Source organism: Ochotona princeps, chromosome 6 (assembly GCF_030435755.1).
Source record: "Ochotona princeps isolate mOchPri1 chromosome 6, mOchPri1.hap1, whole genome shotgun sequence".
NCBI classification, from domain to species: domain Eukaryota; kingdom Metazoa; phylum Chordata; class Mammalia; order Lagomorpha; family Ochotonidae; genus Ochotona; species Ochotona princeps.
In genome coordinates, this window is record NC_080837.1 from 9164931 (window position 1) to 9184130 (window position 19200).

A 19200-nucleotide genomic window follows, 5' to 3' on the forward strand; every position below is an offset into this window, starting at 1 on the left:
ATAAAAGGTCATAAATGAATAAACGTACAATAGTAGAGAAAGTAAGATGGGACAAAATGAGGAGAGACTTCAAAACCTGGGCAGGTGGTAGCCACTTGAGCCCCAGGGAGGCTTTGGGCTCAAAAAGTACAAGTGATTCCAACAGGGAACCATGCAGATCCGCCACTCTCCCCAGCAAAAAAAAAAAAAACAACTCTCAGGGGTGAGCAACACTGGCCAGTGGTGGAGGCTGCCAGGTGACTCATCCCCATTCACTTCATCCCTAAACAAAGCCTACAGGGTAACATGGGAGCTGAGCTATGAAGAACAAGGCCTCTTTCCCTCCTGAAAAAGGCTGGGTGAGCAATACCTGCTTCTAAAACCACAAGGAAGATCACCCTGCCTTGTTACCCAATCGTTTCCCCCTTCAGTGTGAATCAATAACTAAGAAGGGCAAAGATGATGTTAGCAGCAAGAAAGATGCCCGCCCAAGGACACTTCAACCAATCAACAAACAAAAACCCACACCTCATGGTAACAGCATTGAAAGACAAGTTTACTGTGGTGTAAAATTTTGTGAAATCTATACATTAAGGGGGGGGGGGAATCTTTGAAAAGGGGCACTTTTACACCAAAATAAAATAATCTTTGAATTTCATCTTTCCACAAGCTTTTTAAAGTAGCTGTACATCCCTGTGGATTTGAAAAACTACATCTCTGAAATAAGAAGGGGGTGTTATGAGAAAGGGAAGTCATAAGATACAAGATGAAAATGTGGAGGTCGGGAAAGTGAGAGAAAAGAAACTTTCAAAGAAATATGACAGGAAACCTTCGAACAGAAAATCTGAGTCTTCTGCGAGTGAGGGCCCCATGAAGCACCCAACACCAAGTAATCATAATTTTAAGACTATTTTTCATTGGAATAGTTCTGAAAATTTTGGGGTTATCAAGAATAAAGAAATGCCCCTACAGCTTCCTCAGAAGACAAAGCAAGCTATGGACAAATAAATATGAAACAGCCCAGGGGCTGGCTCTACATAGGAGGGGTTGGAAGCCAGAAGTCTATGGGCAGTGACCTTCAGCCCACAGACCAACAAGTGCCTTCTAGAAAGTTCACCACCCCACCGTGGTTTTTTTGTTTTTGTTTTTGTTTTTGTTTTTTTCTGGAAGGCAGAAACAAGAGGGCGTGTGAGAGTAAGAGACACAGAGATCTTTGATCTGCTGGTTCGTTCAGCTAACATCCCCAAGAGCTGGGGCTGGGCCAGTCCAAACCCAGAAAGCTAGAACTCAATCCAATTTTCCCACATGTGTGGCAACGCCAGAGTCTGAACCATCACCTGCTGCCTCCCAGGGTGTGCAGTGACAGAGCTGGGATCAGCAGCAGAGTAGCTGGGACTTGAACTACACACTCCAATCTGGGACACGGATGTCCCAAGTGGCATCTTCACTGCTGCGCCAAACACCTGTCACTCCTATTCCCTTGACAATATCAAGAAAATTTGGGTCTGGTATGATGGCCCAGTGATTAAATCCCTGACTTGCATACACCAGGCTCCTATACAGGCACTGGTTCGTGTCCTGGTTGTTCCACTTCCCATCTAGCTCCTTGCTTATGGCCTGTGAAAACAGCAAGGGTTGATTCAAGTGCTTGTGTCCCTGTACCCACGTGGGAGACCTAGAAGAAGCTCCTGGCCGTGGCCTCAGCCTTTGTGGTCATTTGGCGAGTGAACCCAAAGACTTGGGCCAACTTCTGTTGGCAGGGAGTGGGAATGGAAATGGAGCAGCTGGGAATTGAACCAGTCCTCAAACGGGATGCTGGTGCTGCAGGCAATGGCTTAACCTGCATGCCACTACACCAGTCCCAAAACGGTTTTTCAAAGAACAATGAAGACATTCTTGAATCCAGCATGCACTAGACTAAATGAGGTTTTACTTGCAGATTCCACACTCTGGCCAACCTGTGCCTCCTATTTCCTGCACATCACAGCAGGGAGCTGCTGCTGGTTGCCACATAGTGTTCAAAGAGTATTTTTAATTATTAGGGAAGGAAAAACAGCAGTAGGTGCTCAGCAGAGCAGTTAAGGGGCTTCTTGGGGGGACCACACCCCATATGGGAGTGTCCAGCCGCACTCTTGGCCCTGATTTGGATGCCAGCTTCCTGCTAATGTGCACCCTGGGCCCCTGGCATCCTCAGTGGAGCCCTGGACTGAGTTTCATATTCCTGGCTTGAGCTTGGCACAGCCCCAGCTACCATGGGCATCTGGGAAGTCAATCTGTTGATGGATGATTTTGCAAATGAAACAAAAAAAAAAAAAAAAAAGAAAAGAAAAGAAATAAGAAACAAATCTACATTTACAGAGAAAGCACAACCTCAGAGGACTGGGCCTACTGAATACAGCTGGCTTGAGGATCTGCCACTGCCTAGCTTTCCTACTTGGTTGTGGGTGAAATTAAATGTCACCTGACCCACGGATGGGCACAAGGAGTCCACTGGGATACCCTGGTGTCCTGTCCATGATCATCAGCCTGTGCACTGTCATGGTTTCCCCGTGACAACAGAAGGGCCGAAACCTTAACCTTGGCTGACAACAAGGGGGCTTTCAGGGCATGGCACGGTTGGCCAGAGAAATGACTGTGGCCCTGACCAGTCCAGACTGCAATTCCAGACCGGCCCATAGCAAGGTGGGAGGAGTAGGGAGAGACTGAAGACGATTCCCGTTATGGCACCCTGCTCTGACCACTGACCCTGCCAAGAGGCTGTGGATACTCTGGATGTAGCCCCACCTCCTCCACGGCTGGTGCCTCTCTTTTGGGGGTTCAAGGCATGCTCTTCATTTAGAGCAGGTCACAGGCCCCGTCTAACATGAGAAAGGAGCATGTCTGGGGTCAGGTCAGGAAGCCCCAGGCCACTCCTTCCTCAGCCCTACCCTGGAGCTGGGCTCCAAAAACTTACAACAAGTGACTTTTCAAGACTGAACCCCATCTAAAAAGACAGTGAGAATCAGTGCTTGCTTAGATGATCAGCAGTAAAATGCCAGTCCAGAATTAAGACTCAATTCCTCTGTTTGGCACAGTGATGTAGCAGGTGAAACGGCTGCCTACAGTGCCAGCATCCTATATGGGCACTGGTCCAGGTCCCAGATGCTCCAATCCAGCTTTCTGCTACCGCACCTGGGAAAGCAGCAGGGGATGGCTCAAGTCCCTAAGCTCCTGTGGGAGATCTGCAGAAGCTCCTGGCTGCTGGCTTTGGGCTGGCCCAGCCCTGGCTATTGCAGTCATTTGCAGAGTAAACCAGCAGATAGAAGATCCATTTTCTCTCTCTGTGTTAACTTTACCTTTTCAATAAATAAACAAATTTAAAAAAAAAACTGCATTGCACCCAAGAAAGACTCAAGCATGGGGAGACAAGGCGTCAACCACTTGGACACCACTGCTCTGCTTGAAGACTGGTAAGAGTGGGAGGAAATCGCCCATAGTGATTGGCAGCCATGAACCTGGGCAGCAGGGACGCTGGGAGCGTTTCAAATCCAAAGAAAACACCCGGAATCCTGGCTCAGCTGTTAGCCACCTGGCCAGGCGGTCACAGACCTTCCCTGAACCTCCTCCTCTGACCCATCCAATGTAAACAACAGTCACAGACCTAGCATGGGAGCAATGAGAGTGAGAGCGTGGGAAAGGACCTCAGAGATCACAAACCCACTCAGAAGGCTGGCAGTGGCGATTTCTCAACTGTGGCACCTTCCCTTCTCCCTTGCAATTGTTTAAAAAACGGTGCTTTATCAAGTGTACATATAAGGGCCTCCTGTCTATGCTAGCAACAGTTCATTACAGAAGAGGAAGGGCATGCAGAGAGGGTCTGGCAGAGGCAGGATTTGAACCCCGCAGCCATCACCTTCACTCCCTCAGGAGTCACAAAACACTGGGCAGGGCGGGCGGAAGCAGGCCAGCAATCCCAGGGCCAAACAGAAGCCAGCAGCCCAAAAGGAATCATTTTTTCCTTTTTCCTTTCATCAACGGGTTTCCCCCATATCCAGAAGACATTTTATGACTTCAGAACACTGTGGAACAAAGTACAGCCTGCACGGAGAGAAAGATCTCTCCAAGGGTATTCACAGTCACCTTTTAAAATGCAAATCAAGCCCTGTCTTTTGTGTTGTAAATGCTAGGTGCAGATAGCACCTAGCATTTAGCCCAGCACCTGACAGCGGTGAGGATCTCAGGCTGGCAGAATGGTGTGAAGATGGAAAGGGATAAACATTTTAATTTACTATGGAGCTCAGATCCTGTCATGTTGAGAAAAGAAATCCCAAAATGTATTAACTGGCAATAGGGATGGAGAACACTGGTTTCTAAACTTGCAATCATGCATTCCTTTTCATAAAGATGGGAGAGTGTGTGTGTGAGAGAGAGAGAGAGAGAGGAGAGAGAAGGGAGGGAGAGAGTGAGAGCAGAGAGAAGGGAGGGAGAGAGAGCACTGTACAAAATCTGTGGGCGCTGGAGGAGTATGGTAAGCCAGGAACAGATCACAGCTCTGGCATTTTCTCATCACACCACAGCCTGTGGCCTGCACGGGTGGCGCAAGCCCCAGTGCCCCGGGAAATAAGTAACACCTGATTTTAGAATCCTGGGCTGCAGGCTCTAGCTGCCATTTGTTCAAATCCTGGCTCCTGGGAACCCACATTCAGTCATCCATCTTTCAGGATCCTCAGTTTCCGCATCTGTGAATCGGAGGTAACCCACAGTCCATCGCAGATGGTGGTGACAATTAAAATCACATGATGTGAACAACACATTTGGCACAAAGCAGACAGGCAATGAACAATGGATAACTGGAACCAGCCTCTACTGCAGATCTCCCATTTTACAGAAAAAAGGCTCAAGGCCAGAACATGAAGACCCCGGCCCTGTAGCTGTGAGAGTGGGAGCCACCGGTCTCCCAGCGCCAGGCCAAGGTTCCCTGCAGTGCTCTCCACTGACTACCCAACTGGGACACATCTCCAGGAAGGGAACAGTCAAGCACATGTGGCTCCTGGGCCAGCCCTTGACCATGTGGAGGCCATAGCATGATCGGGAAATGCAACAAAACAAAACAAATCCGAATAATGGCCTGGGGATGTGGGGTGTTGGGGGAGAGTGTGGGATGTGAGTGGCACTGAAGACTCTCCAAGAAGGGCAGAAAGTCCCTGGCCATGACAGATGGACAAGGATATTTTCTTTGGTTTGCTTTAACTTGAATTTTTAGACAGAAAAGACTGAGGTCTCAGGAAGTCCGCAGGTGGGAAATTGGTGAAAGTACTGAGAAAAATCTTTTTTTTCCATTCTAACTTGGGTCACTATAACCTGACACTTGGGGTACACACACACACTCCACTCACCAACAGCAGCTGCACTGTGCCTGAGGGTTCAGGAGCTGGGGTGGCCAGGCTGGGAATGCTCCCACATACCACCCAGGGTCCTTCCTTCACTCTCCTACAGCCTCATCTGCACACATGGGAAGCTTCTGCAGTTCTGTGCTTCCTCAGGATGGCCAGGCTTTGAAGGATGGGCCAGCGGCTGTGCCCAAGACCGCTGCTCTTTGGGTCTCTCCAGCCTTGCCCGTTTCCCCTAGAGTGGGCTACACCCAAAGGGGTCATAAGCAGGGAAGCTGAGCCTGTAACAGCTGCCTGACAGAATCTCCCTCCCCGGAATCACCGGATCCCACATTATAAACCTGAAAAGAAAGCGCCCCAAGGCTAACCCCACCTTTTAGTGATTCCACCCCATCCTTCCATGGGCACTGGGGGGCTGACCCTGTTTGAAGTCAAGAGCCTGGAACTTCATCCAGATCGTGCAGGTAAGGCAGAGCCCAAGTACTGGGCCACCTTCTGCTGCTTTCCCAGACGCATCAGCAGGGAGTTGGTTTGGAAGCCAAGTACCCAGGACTTGAAACAGGCGCTCTAGTAGCAGCCGTGGTGGCTCAAGCCACTGGGCCACAACACCTGCCTCAAGAGGGCATTCCTACCAAGGAATGCTACTGTCAGACAGCAGGGTCAGGACACAAGCACTAGGGTGTCAACGAACTCTGCAGTTCTTTCAATAGATGGAAGGATGAGGGGAAAATCACACCAAGAGTGAAAGAGTTTCCTGGCACTGTCCCCAGGAAACTCTGGTCCCATTTTGGGTTCAGAGAAGAAATGCAGGACCCTATTTAACCCTGCGAGGGTATCTATGGGTTCTCCACTATCTTAAACTCTGAGAAGCAGCAATGCACTCCGGGGGTCAGGATGAGGAGCTGGAGCTGTGGCAGGCAGGAAGCAGGCGGTAGCAAGGGCACCTCGAGTAAAGGCAGGGGTGCACAGAGCTCGCCCAGGGAAACAGCACGTGGCCTGTTCAGTTCTCGGGGTCCCACGGTGCCACTCGGGGTGCCACAGGGAGCATGCAGCTACCATGGGCTCTCCTAGGAGCCCAGGTCCCATCAGAGGGAAAACCAACGCTCATGTGTGGGCAGAGGCAACAACATGTTCCAGCATCTGACCCTCCCCCACTGGGCTCTCTAGTCGCCTGCCATAAGCTTGTATGTATCATCAGTGCCGCGCATGTGGCCAGGGGAACACAGGCAGGTCTGCCAACTCCTGCAGGTGTTCTTGGCTTGGTGACTTCTCTTCTTAGAGGAGGCACTTCCCACATGTCTAGCTGACCACAGTTCTCATTCCTCCGTGCCGCTCTCACCCTGCGGGGCCTCCCTAGTTCTTGACCTACGTCCACTCCACTCAGCAGAGACCTCAGGCTTCCCAGGGCTGAAGTCCAAGTCCCTGGAGCCATGCTCCTTGGCAACTCCTCTTCCTCACTGGCTACCAGTGAATACTGCCGGGTCTGCCTCCAAAGCCCAAGCCCATCTCTCCATCTCTGCTGCCAGAACTCTGGGCCAAGCCACAGCCACCTTGCACCTCGCACGCCACGGCTATGCCCACCTATGTCCCCTTCCTTCCTCCCTGGCACACCAGCCCCTCCGAGTCATCAGCAATCTGACACAGCAGGGACCTTGCAAAGCCAGAGCCAGGGTCAGGTCACTCCTCTGTCCAGATCCCCCAAACCTTCCCATTGTGTGCTGTGAAACAAAAACTTTGCAAAGGGCCATGAGGTCCTGTTTGTATCCCAACCCAACTGCTCTCTATTCTCATCTCTCACGATCCCCTGTCCTCTGTACCCCCGGGAAGCACCAGCGGACAATGACTCAAGTCCTTGGGTCCCTGACACCTAGCCTGGGAGACCAGCATGGAGTTCCAGGTTTCTGGCTTGACTGGGCAAAGGCTTTTTGAAAACGTGAGTCCCTCTCTGCTCCTCTTCCCTTCAAGTAAATGGGAATAGTATCTTAAACCTGCAACCCACACACCCACCTTCCCATGCACCCATCACCCCTGCCACCCTACTCCATGTCTGGGTGATCTTGTTTACAGCATTATCAGGAGGGCTGTTTTCCACCGACACCAGTGATCAGAAATGTCTCAAGAGCAAGACATTGTTTGCTTTGTTCTTAAAGGATGCCTGTCCACGGCCGGCACTTACTGTGTCTGCTGAACAAGCAGATCCAGTAGGACCAGAGGTGAGTCAGAAAAGGGGCAATTTCAGAAGCCAAATTCCTGGGAATGGACCATTCCCAGTGTTCTCAAGGAGCCCCGGGAATCCCCAGGCAGCCTCAGACAGCCCCAGGTGCCCTCAGGCATGGGCTCTCTGACAGGTGCAGATCAGAGAAGGGAGGAAGGACCAGGAGCAGCCTCTCAACTCCCTTAGAGTACTTGAGCAGCACAGGAGAACCACAAAAGGTGAAGCGGCAGAGAGAGCTGGGACTCAGATGTACTTGTCTCTTGGGGGCAACCATGGCCTGCAGGATCACATCTCCCAAAAGATTTAGCAAAAAACAAAAGTTAACCAGGGGTAAGAGGGTGGGGTGGGATGGAGCAGTGGAGGAGTGGGGGGCGGTCCTGGCACGACGTGGTGGGTTAAGCCGCTGCTGGTAAACACCAGCATGTCATGTCACAGCACTGATTCAAGTCCCAGCTGCTCTACTTTGCACCCAGCTTCCTGCTAAAGGGCTGGGAAAGACATCAGACGATGGTCTGGGTATCTGAGTTCCTGCCACTCATGGGGGAGATCAGGACATAGTTCCTGGCTCCTGGCTTTCACCTGGTCTGGCCCAGCCCTGGCTTTTGTGAGCATTTGGGTGCACAGTAGGGGGTAGCGTAGAGTGGCAGCTTATAAACTTGCAGATAGCAGGCAGATCCATCTCAATCTATATATCTCACTTCTCTGTCGCCGCTTTGCCTTTCGAGCAGGTGAAAACAGGTAAACATTTCTTAAAGATTACACATCCACAGAATCCATGCACTTACAGAAGCATATTTACAGTTACTTCAAAAGAAAACTGGAAATTCTTGCTAGTGCACAGGCTGCCAATTGCACAATGAGCATTACTACCCCCGGGCAAAGGAGAGTGCCAGCACATTCCAAAGGCGTGCGTACACAGCCAGGGCTCACTGGGTCCTAAAGGACCCTCAAGAACTTGCCCGTCCCATGGTTCCTAAGACAGAGGCACGGCGCCCTTTCCTCTGACTCTGCTGGTGTCAAAGGGTTTTGCCTGGGCCTGCTCCACGTTGAACCTGCAGTCCTGCTCGATCAGAGCCTCCAACGGTGAGCTTCAGCATGCATGTTGACAAGGTCCCCCAACTAGTGGATGTTTGTTGTTCTGTTAATGGACTTGCTGCAGTTACTTCGGATCGTCCCTGTGCACTCGGGCCAGGTGCCTGGGAGGAAGCCAGGAGCTGGGCTGGTCCCACAGACCTAAACCCGTGACACCCGGAACAGGGAAGAATCAAGCAAGAGAGGGGCGGTGCAGCCATGGAGGAACAAGTCTCCCAGGGCGAGATTAAGGTCAAGAAGGAAATGGATAAGAAAAGTGGTCACAGTGCAGCGGGAGCCTGCAGCCCTGGGCGAGAACAGAGAGGGACTGTGTCTACACCTTTCCCCGCCCCAGGTGTGGCACCATGGGCCAGCCCACAGGGAGCTGGAACCCCGCTGGAACCCAGGACCAACCACGTGGGAACAGGGACTGAGTACAGCCCAGAGGGGTGGAGTGCCTTGCCTGAAACTACAGGCTGAACTTATTCTGCCCCTGGTTTACCCTTCTAGAGTCTTCTTGATTTTTTTTTAAGATTTATTTATTTTTATTAGAAAGGCAGATAGATATACAGAGAGAAAGAGAGACAGAGACAAAGATTTTCTGTCCACTGGTTCACTCCCCAAGAGGCTGCAACAGCTGGAGCTGAGATGATCTGAAGCCAGGAGCCTGGAGCTTCTTTCGGGTTTCCCATGTAGGTGTAGGATTCCAAGGTTTGGGGCCATTCTCAATTACTTTCCCAGGCCACAATCAGGGAGCTGGGTGGAAAGTGGAGTAGCCAGGACACAAACTGGCGCCCATACAGGATCCTGGTGCGTGCAAGGTGAGGACTTTAGCCAATACGCTACTGCATTGGACCCTCTTGAAGTTTTTACTAAGAAAAGGAACTTCTTCCAATAAAGTACCTGATGGCATGCTCTTTGGTGGACAGTTTGTCCAGTTTCATCATAGAATCTAAAAAATTATCTTTTCCTAATATTTAAACAGTGTGAGTTTCACCAAGTTGTGAGGACCCAGTGACCCAAAGCAGAAACTCTGCAATATCTTAGCATAGTGGGGATAAACCCAATAATTTCCATTAGGCCACATGCAAAAATCTTGTTCTGCTATATTACAGAGCTTTGCAGCCAATGCCATTATTATCACTGCCGAGGGTGAAGGTTGTGGTCACGGCCACCACTCAGGCTGGAATTTGCATCTGGTCACCAGCCTTGGCAGGCCAGGCCATGGCCAGCAGTCAGGCTAAACATCTGCACCCGGAGTTCAGGCTCGCTGTGCATGTTTTCCTAACAATGCAGCCACCCCAATTCCACTACTACAGTTCAACAGTGAAGGAGCAGGTGGCTGATGAGCTTCAGGGCTGCTGTGAAAAAGAGGACTCCAGATTAGACTCTGCCCAGTGATCCAGCCAGTAACCGATACATGCCTCAGAATGAGCGCTGACCGGGAATGACCCCCACTTCCTGGAAACAGAGGCTTCCAATTTCCCCCACGGTGCCAGGGCCCTGGACCACTCTACAGTAATCAATAATGTGGGCGGCACCCGGCAGCTGCAGCGCACAGAGCCTGACAAGCCCGGAACCCCCATGCAAGGCATGATGGGCCCATTCATATTTTAAAAGGAAGCTTGCCACTCAGGTCCCTCAGCCAGCCAAGGTCAACCCAGGGATGAAGAGCAGCCAGAAAGTCCTGAATGGCTCAGAGGAGAGACAGGCAGGATTCCCAGATCTCGTCCTCACCTGGTCGGACTCGCCCAGCCCAGGCTCTGCTCCCCACTCAGTTTTGAAGGGCTAGAGCTGGAATCGGCAAGGTGGAGGCTGCAGATGAAGAAAGGTTTGTGAGGTAACTGCAGGAACCCCTGGGAGGCTGCAGCCGTTGACGCAAGGCCAGGGCACTTTTTCCTGAGCTGCAGACGAGCCCGAAGTGTCCAGTGCACCTGCTGACCTGGGCTCAAGGTCTCTTCCATGGGTGCGGACCCAAGCATCAATTTTCCACCAAGGTCATCAACGATCTGATTGCTAGCAATGACTACAGCTATCATTGCTGCCACCACCATCATCATTACTACACCAGGACCACTGGTATTATTCTTTTCACAGGGACTTGGGAAGGTGAGGAAGCTTGCCTGAGGTCTGGCACAGGCAGGATGTGCCCCCCCAAGCCTGGGTGACCCCCAAATCTGTCCAACTACAGGGAACATTCTTCCCCAGGGCTCCTCAGACAGAAGAGCTGGACAGCCAGCTCCAGTAGAAAGTGAAGGAAGAGTTCCTTGAGTCCTTTCATGCTAGGGTTCTAACCTGAGGCTCTGAGGGACCCCCTTGCTACACGGATATTAGAGACAAATGCACACCACAGACCCCCAGCCGCCAGCAGCCACACTGACCCCTGGCAGCTGGGCAGAAGGACAGAGGCAGCACAAGTGAAGAAATCTTTCTGCTGCAGCGTTTTGCTCCCTGGCCTCCCATGGGTATGCCCACACACGGTCCCAGCCGGCCGTGACGTCACTGCCCCACTGACCTGGTTTAAGGAGGGAACTGTGGCCTGCGTAGTCAGGCCACTTCTCTCTCATCAGCACCAACTGGCCGTGTCCCTCACAAGGGGTTGTGTGGAGAGGACTCTGTGCAACCCCGCATCACTTCGGGGCCAGCAGGTGCATGACTCTGAGGTTACAGAAGGGCCCCCTCCCTGTCCCAGCCAGGGCTAACCTAGGGCAACAATGGAGTGAGCCCAGCACGATCACAGGGTGTGATGCTCTGGGGAGCTGGGGGAGGTAAGGGGCGGGGGACCCACAGCGGGCCTGACACTGGAGCCTGGAGACAGGGAAAGCCTTCAACTCCCAGCCCCAGTCCCGGGAAGCCTCATAAAAACAGTCCTGCTCCTTGCAGAGTTCCTTCTAGTGGCTTCCTGGCCACCAAGGTCCTCTGATTCAACCAGCTACATAACTGCGTACAAAAAACACATCTTTTTCTTCCACTCAACCTCCCATAATCGGGGGCTGGTCTTGGCAGAGGCTCTTGGATGTGTGTGGGCTGGTACACATTGGCTCTGGTCGCCCATACATGCACACACAGAGCTGGATATAACTGGGCCACATACTATAGAATACCTGGAAAATTTCAAAGCACAGCCAGGAGCGAGGTGCCCCGTGCCAGACTGCACTCATCAAGAGGCCCCCAGCACTGGCAAGAACAGCAAGTTCAGAAACACGAGTGCTTGCCCCAAAGTCTCCTCCCAGGCTCACTCTGCCCATCACGAAGTTGGTCTCCTCCCAGGCTCACTCTGCCCATCACGAAGCTGGCTCACGCCCTGCTGGCCCCACATCTCATTGGAGTGAAATGTGAAGCCCGTGAGGGTGCTGTTAGAGTCACTGCCTGCGGGGGCATGGATGCCTTGCTGAAACATAACAGCTGCTGTGAGAGGCGAGGCAGCTCTGGCAGCCCTGCCCCTTGGAGTGGATCAAGGCCCTACCACACAGCGAGCTCATCATACTCGCTGCCTCCCGTCCCCCTGGCCCTGCCAGCGCATGCACCTGCTGTGTGCAGACACAGCCTTTCTCCACTCCTGAGCAGGTGTTGTTCAAAGTGCCAGCTTGGCAGTGCAGACGGGGGCCTCACTGGACACGGAATCTCCCAGCTACTGCCCTGCCTTTGGTTCGGCCAGCCTCCAAAAGTACAAGCAAGAATTGTCTATTCTTTTAAACATGATCCAGTCTCAGGACTAAGACAGGGACACTGTGACACAATGTGTCTGCTGCAGTTAAAACTAACTTTCCTGGTCCGGGAGGTTGTGTGCTTACCTAACTTTGGGAAATCATATCTTGCAGACAAACTTGGGAATCCTGTTATTTAAACTGATCCTACCATAGGAAAAGGAAAAAAAAAAAGAAAAAAAAAAAGCCATGGCTGCTGTCTGACTGACGACCTCCTGGGAGAGCCCATCTGTGCAGAGGCTCTGGGTTCCCAAATGGAAGACCGCTTCTCATGGGGCAGACTCCTAGCTTCAGGATGAGTGGAGGCAAAACCCACTGCCGAGGGTAAAGTGCTAACAAAACGAATGCTGTCACTCCAAAAGTCAGATTCTGGAGGCTTAAGTGGGATTAGCAAAGCCAAGCAGAGGAGGGCAGCTACTAATTTGGGAGAGAGGACAATAGCAGCAGCGGCACAAGGCAAGTGAGTCCCCAAAGAACCACAGCGGAGTGTGGTATAAATGGTTTCAGCAGTGGACCAAGGCACCTGTGGCCAAAATGCCACTGTACCACTGCAGTGGGTAGGCTTGGCTTGAAAAGTATTCATCCCAGAGGCAGAGAGACAGAGAGTGAATGGCACAGAGAGGCAGCACCCACCTGCTGGTTCACTCCCTGTATGGTCACCACGGTCCTTCGGCTAGGACTAAAGCCAGGAACTCTATTCAGGTCTCCCACATGGTGTGTAGGGATCCAATGACTTGAGCCAGCACCATTGCCTCCCAGGGCCCAGGGTCTGCACCAGCAGGGAGCCGCAGGCAGGGAGTTTGAATCCAGGCATGCCAATGTTGAGAGATGAGCACGCTAACTGCCAAGTTAAATGCCTGCCCCACCATTAGTTTTAAGGCTGAATTTCAGTGAAGAGCAAGCTTCCAAGGGTACCTGAATGAAAGTAAAGGCACTTGGAGAAGAACACGTGGAGGAGTTATTCCCATTGAAATTCCTTGTCAGATCTTTTGTAGCTGGGATGCCACGGAAGAGTCAGGTCCCTCAAAACAGAAACATGGGTAGAACCAGTATGCTTTGGAGGTAGCAGAACGACAGCACAGCTTCCGGTACTGCTGTAAAGAGGCACACTTGCAGGACGACAGGGGGATGGGGGCCTGAGAGCCAGGTAAAGCCTAGGAGAGGGGAGTGAATGTCCCCAAGAGAAGGGGCTCCGAGTAGATCCCCTCAGCACACCCTGCTCTCAAGCAACCTGCCCACTGCTTCCCAATGGGAGGGCTCACACTGCCTGCCCTGTATCCCAAGCCAATGCCCTGGCTGCTCTTGGGGAACACAGTTATGATCTCTCCTTGTAACAGACTGCACACTGACCACACATGCTCCTTCTGGTCCCTCATCGGTCCAACTCCCAGGCCTTCTCCCCAGAATGACCATGCAGTATTCCCCAAGAACTCTGGGAACACCCAGTTGGGTTACGTGTTCCCATATGCCCAGAGAGGTAGGTATTTTGCTCTACCGTGATGGACAGAAGGTGTGCCCGAGGGTGCCGTTCCCTATGGGCACGCCACAATTAGTAACCTCGCTGGGACCTGGATTTTCCAAACACAGATCCGCAGATCACAAGACACAAAGGCGATACTGTCTACACAGTCACAATGTCTCTATAAGCTACTCCATATGCTCGGCCACAAGAAACAGCCCGGGTTGAACAAAACTTAGAGAGTTATCTAAGCAGTGTCTAGCCCCACCATGGGTTGCAAGCGCTGCAGGCAGGACATTAACCATAGCATCAGCCCTTAGTTATTTTATGATTTATGATTTAATTCAAACGCAGAGTAAATGAATGAGAAAAGAGAGACATTGCTCATCTGTTACACTTCCCAAACAGCTGCAACAGCTGGGGCTGGGCCAGGCTAAAGCCAGAAGCTAGAACTCTGCAGTTCCATTTGGCTCTCCTATATGGGTGGGAACAGCCCAAGCACTTGAGCCATCCTCTGCTGCTCTCCCAGGTGCGTTAGCACGGAGCTGGATCGGAAGCAGAGAAGCTAAGACTCAAAAAGGAGCTCCAACACAGGATGCTGGCATGGCAGGAGGGACCTAGCTCACTGCATCACACTGCCCGCCCCTCTTTGAGCTATTTGATTTGTTGGTTTACACTTTCAAAACTGGGTGATCCACTCGCTCCAAAATCACAGTCCAGCTTCTGCAGTCTGAAGCTGTTGGGGTCCGTGAAGATCTCTCCCGCTGCTCCCCTGTCCCCGCATGACACACAGCAAGGCCCTGGAAGTGCCCCTTCCCCTTCAGCCCCAGGCAGGCAGCTCATCAGACTAAAGCTGTCAGCGCTTCACCCCCCAAACTGAGCCACCGCACGGGGCTCCCACAGAGACAGCCCTCATTTCACAGTGTCCTTGCCACAAATAGTTCTCCATGAGCGCAAGCCACACCCTCTCGTGTCCCAGGAACGCAAGGGTGAGACGTGCCCTTGGCTCGGGCCTTCCCACAGAGCCCAAGCTCTCCCTGGTGCCCCACCTGACTCCTTCAGACCCCACCTCCATTCTATATCTTTTGCAGGGATTTTTCACATGCTTATGATACTCACGCATGGCCCAAACAGCAACAATTAATCACTGTCCTCGCTCCAAATGTACTTTTTCTTTGGGTTCTTTGGGAGTTCTTGTCCACCCTGTCACTCATCACTGGAGGGGACTCAGAGACAAAGGAGTACACACCTGGTGGTATTCAACTCCAACTGGGAAACTCATTACAGTAGGCCCAGGAGCTGGCACAGATAGGTGATGAGAAAAGGTGGCAAGAAGTACCAAGGATCAATACAGACAACTTCCATGTCATAAGAACATCAACATAATGGATACAGTACTGCCCAGACCACAAGCCAGCACATCTGAACGCCTTCTTGTGGTGCACCAATACTCATGGATACTAAATTCTAGAACTGCAATACAATCCAATCGCTTGCTAGAATCTGACTTGGGAAGCACTGAATGTGTCCCACTTACTTTCAGGGCACCTGTGTGCACAGCTCATTAAGGAAATGCTGAGTGAGTGTCTGTTAGCCAGCTGCCGTGAACTCGGCACTCATCACAACGTGACACTGAGCACCGGAAAAGTGGGAGACGCCAAAGGTGGCTACATCTGGGCAGGATGGAGTCAGATGGGGTCCTCTGAGCGGAGGTGGTACAGCTGTGAGTGGGAGCAGGCAGGCAGGGTGCTGGGCCCGGAGCTGTGTGGCTGGGCAGCGCTGATAGGTCCACCTGATGCTGGGGAATGACCTAAAGGCAGAGACAGAGTGGACCCGGGATGAGTCTAGCTCTCCCAGCACTCTCCTGGGGAAGTCACAGAAGAGAAAGAGTCCTCAGAGGTGACACCTGGGTTGGAGGGGTTAGAAAGCGAACCTGACTCTGTCACAGGATAGGTGAGTGGGGAAAGGCGTGCACCTGCCTTAGCAGTGACCCACACGTTGCTGTAAATGGATGGGGGCGGAGTGCGTTCCAGGAAACAATGGAGCAGAATAGAGAGCGGGCAAAAGGGGAAAGACTGCAGGAAGGGGTGGAGGTGCTGATTAGCTTCTGAGTCAGGTAACCCAGGCACATAAATACAACTCTTGAGAAACCCGATCTGCAGGACCAAGAGGTACAGTGGAAACAGTCCTAAATTAGTAGTCCAGAGAAGCCCCCTGGTCCACTGGGTGGTGATCATTCTGTCAAACAAGGGGCCACACAGGAGCAGGGACAGCAGCGTGGCAGCTCCTGGCCAGTACTCTCATCTTGGTCACCTGGAGTTCAGCAGTTCAGATTCTGCTGTTTTCCCAACTTAAAAAAAAAAAAAAATGCAGTTTGTAAAACACCTGCTTCAGGTACACACACACAGTTGTGGAAGTGTGTGCTCGATCAAGATGCCAAAAAATGTTTCTTTGGGATCCCATTGCATAAAGTGTCCACAACACCCAGAACAAGACGGATAAGGTTTCTTCTTCATTGAAACTTCAACTTCTACCTTACAGGTGAATAAACCGATGTAGACACACGATCTGGCAGAACATCAAATCCTGGGCAAAATTCACATACACCGTCAGCTAACTCAGAGTTTTAACAGAAGCCAAAACAAGGCTCATTAACTCAACTGAATGTAACACACATCTCCAGGAAATCAGCAAGCCTCAAATATCCGGTCACAGGCACACCTGCCTAGAGGGGCCAAAGGGTAAGACTGATTTCCTTTTACCCTGGACACACACACGAAGAAGCCATGTCCTATGGAAATGTTTATACAAAACCTAACCAGAATAGGATTGGGGGTTTCACTAGACAAAAAGGGTCCAGCGCCAACTGTACCTCTGCTCCGCTCCCCAACAGCTGACAGTGTGTGACAGAAACTTTTGAAAGCCTTTACTGAACAGGTGGCATTCTCTTACTGCACACTCCAACCCAAAATACCTGCATCTGCCCTACCCCACTTGCCAAAGCTACAATCCCAGTGAGTACACTCCCCGAACAGGGACTGCAGCTTAAACACCAAGAGCCCTCCTGGTTGGACACATCATCCTCCCGAGGAGGCAGCGGGCATCTATACAAATACCTGTGGGCACAAAGTGCTCAACGGCAGGCCAGCTGCCAGAGCCCAGCAAACTGCTTCTGATACAAACCATGCAAGCAACCATACCACCCGAGCGCCTGACTTGGACTTCTGGGCACATTTTTGTCCCTAGAAACCCAGTCTCGATGTGCACACACCTTGGGCATTGTCATCAACTGCCACCAGGCAGCCGCTTAAGGTCACAGCCGTCAAAGCTGGGGCAGATGGCTGGCCAGACTTTTGTCTCCGTCCAGAAGGAAACTCCAGTCTTTGTCAGATCTAACCCCCACATCATGCCCACACTTGATGTTCAGCTCAATACTCACTCAATACCTTGCAGCGCTGTCTGCTCTCTCAAGGTCAAGGGAGTCCCCAGCCCCTACAAGACTTCAAAATTCACCCTGATTGGCAGGGAGGCGGCATGGTATGCCCAGCTACCCAGCCCTGCCTGGAGGCTGACCCTCCGACTGCTCCAAGGAACCCAGACACTATCCTGGGGGTCACTTGGAGGCCACCATATTCTGACCCAGACCCCTACAGGGAAGCAAGCAGAGGTGGGGAGGACTCCCATGCCTTGCCCAAGGTCACAGCTGGGCTTGAGGCCCTCAGGTGGGGGTAGGGTGGAGGTGTGTAGCTGTGACAAACTAAGCACAAACCTTGCTTATTACCCCTGTAAGACACACACACACACACACACACACACACACACACACACGCCCTCCCCGGCTGCCACCTGCGATGACCATGAGTCCCAAGATCCCAGCTGGTGCCAAGCCGAGGCAGTTAACTTTGGCTCCAGATCTGGACTCTCCAGGAACCCCTGGCACTGGAGGGGAGCTAGCAGAGGGTGAGCGCGGAGGCCCAGAGACCCACAGAGCCTGGGAGGAGAGGACCCTGAACATCCTGCCCCCACCACCCACCCTGCATGTCCGAGGCCTCCAGCCGAGTCTAGGGACCCCACCGCCGACTCACCGGGTGCGCAGTGCCTGCCACGCGGCGTCGATGTCGGCATACAGGTTCTTCTCGGAGGGCTTGCCCGAGCTCACGCCGTAGCCCGAGTAGTCGTAGGAGAAGATGTTGCAGTTGATGCGCGAGCCGAGGCCGATGTAGAAGCTGCACATCTGGCCCAGGTCCACAGCGTTGCCGTGCGAGAAGAGCAGCGTGTAGCGGCTGGAGGGCGCGCAGCGCACGAACATGCAGCCCAGCCGGTTGTCCCGGGCCGTGCGCGAGAAGAAGACCTCGACGGCGTCCAGCTCGCGCTGCGAGTACTGCCAGTCGGCGCGCTCGCTCAGGTGCAGGCTGCACGCTCCGGGCGCTGCGCCCGGGCCCTCCTCGGCCGCCGCCGCCGCCGGAGGAGGTTGGGCCGCGCCGGGAGCAGCGGCGGCAGAGGCGGGCGCCTGAGCCGGGGCCGCGGCGGCGGGCGCGCCCGGGCCACGCTGCTCGGGCGCCAGCACCGTGTAGGTGGGCTCGGGCGGCAGGAAGGCCAGCTTGGCGGCGATGCGGCTCGGGCAGGGAGGGCAGCAGAAGAGCCAGCACAGCTCACCCAGAGAGAAGCCGTTCATCCTGGGGCCTGGCTCGGGCATCGGGGCGGCCTGGCGCCCGCCGCCACCGCCGGCCCGGGGGAGCAGGGCGCGCGACGACCAGGCGACGGGCGAACGAGCGCGAGCGCGCGCTGAGGGCGGAGGACGGAGAGGCGGGGCCGGCGCGGCGCTGGTGCTCGCGGGCAGCCGGGGCTGGGTCAGCGGCGGCCCCGCGGGCCGGGCGAGGCGCGGGCGCCCGGGGCCCGCGTGCGGCACACAAAGCCCGCGGCGGCGGTGGCGACGGCGGCGGCGGCCATGGCCGGCTCGTGCGCGCCCCCCGCCGCCGCCACTTCCGGGTTACCGCGCCGTGGCGGCCCCCGGGGACGGCGCGGGCGCGGCAGGTAGGCGGGGTCCCGGCCTCCTCCCCTAGCCTGGCCCGGCACCTCTTCAGGGGGTTTGGGGGTCCGTGTGCTTCCTTGGCTGCTCAGGTGCGCCGAAGCCCAAATCCTCCCCCAATCCAAGTTTCTTTCGTTTATGCAGGTGCGAGGGGACTGGAGCGTCTACCTGCCAGTGTGTGCGGTTTTATGAATTGGCCTGAGCCACCTGCAGGTCTGAAGCGCCTAACGGGGAGGCCTGGGTGAGTTGCCCTGTTACCCCATCACCGCGTCTACACAGGTGGCGACGGGGTGTGACTGGAGCTTCTGCCAGTTGTCTCTGGACCGTGCTGCGTTCACCGTGAGCCACAGGCCCATCTGGGGTTGGCTTCG

At 53.5% G+C, this 19200-nt stretch overlaps 1 protein-coding gene across 1 annotated transcript in view; it reads right to left on the bottom strand.

Annotated features, from left to right (window-relative positions):
• ABHD17C (abhydrolase domain containing 17C, depalmitoylase) overlaps positions 1 to 18770 on the bottom strand; it is a 45040-nt gene extending 26270 nt beyond the window's left edge. The window contains exon 1 of the mRNA XM_004594665.3: positions 17886 to 18770. Within this exon, the coding sequence (XP_004594722.3) occupies positions 17886 to 18496 (611 nt within the window). The 5' untranslated portion in view covers positions 18497 to 18770. The remainder of the gene's footprint in view (positions 1 to 17885) is intronic.
• Positions 18771 to 19200: the final 430 nt, after the last annotated feature.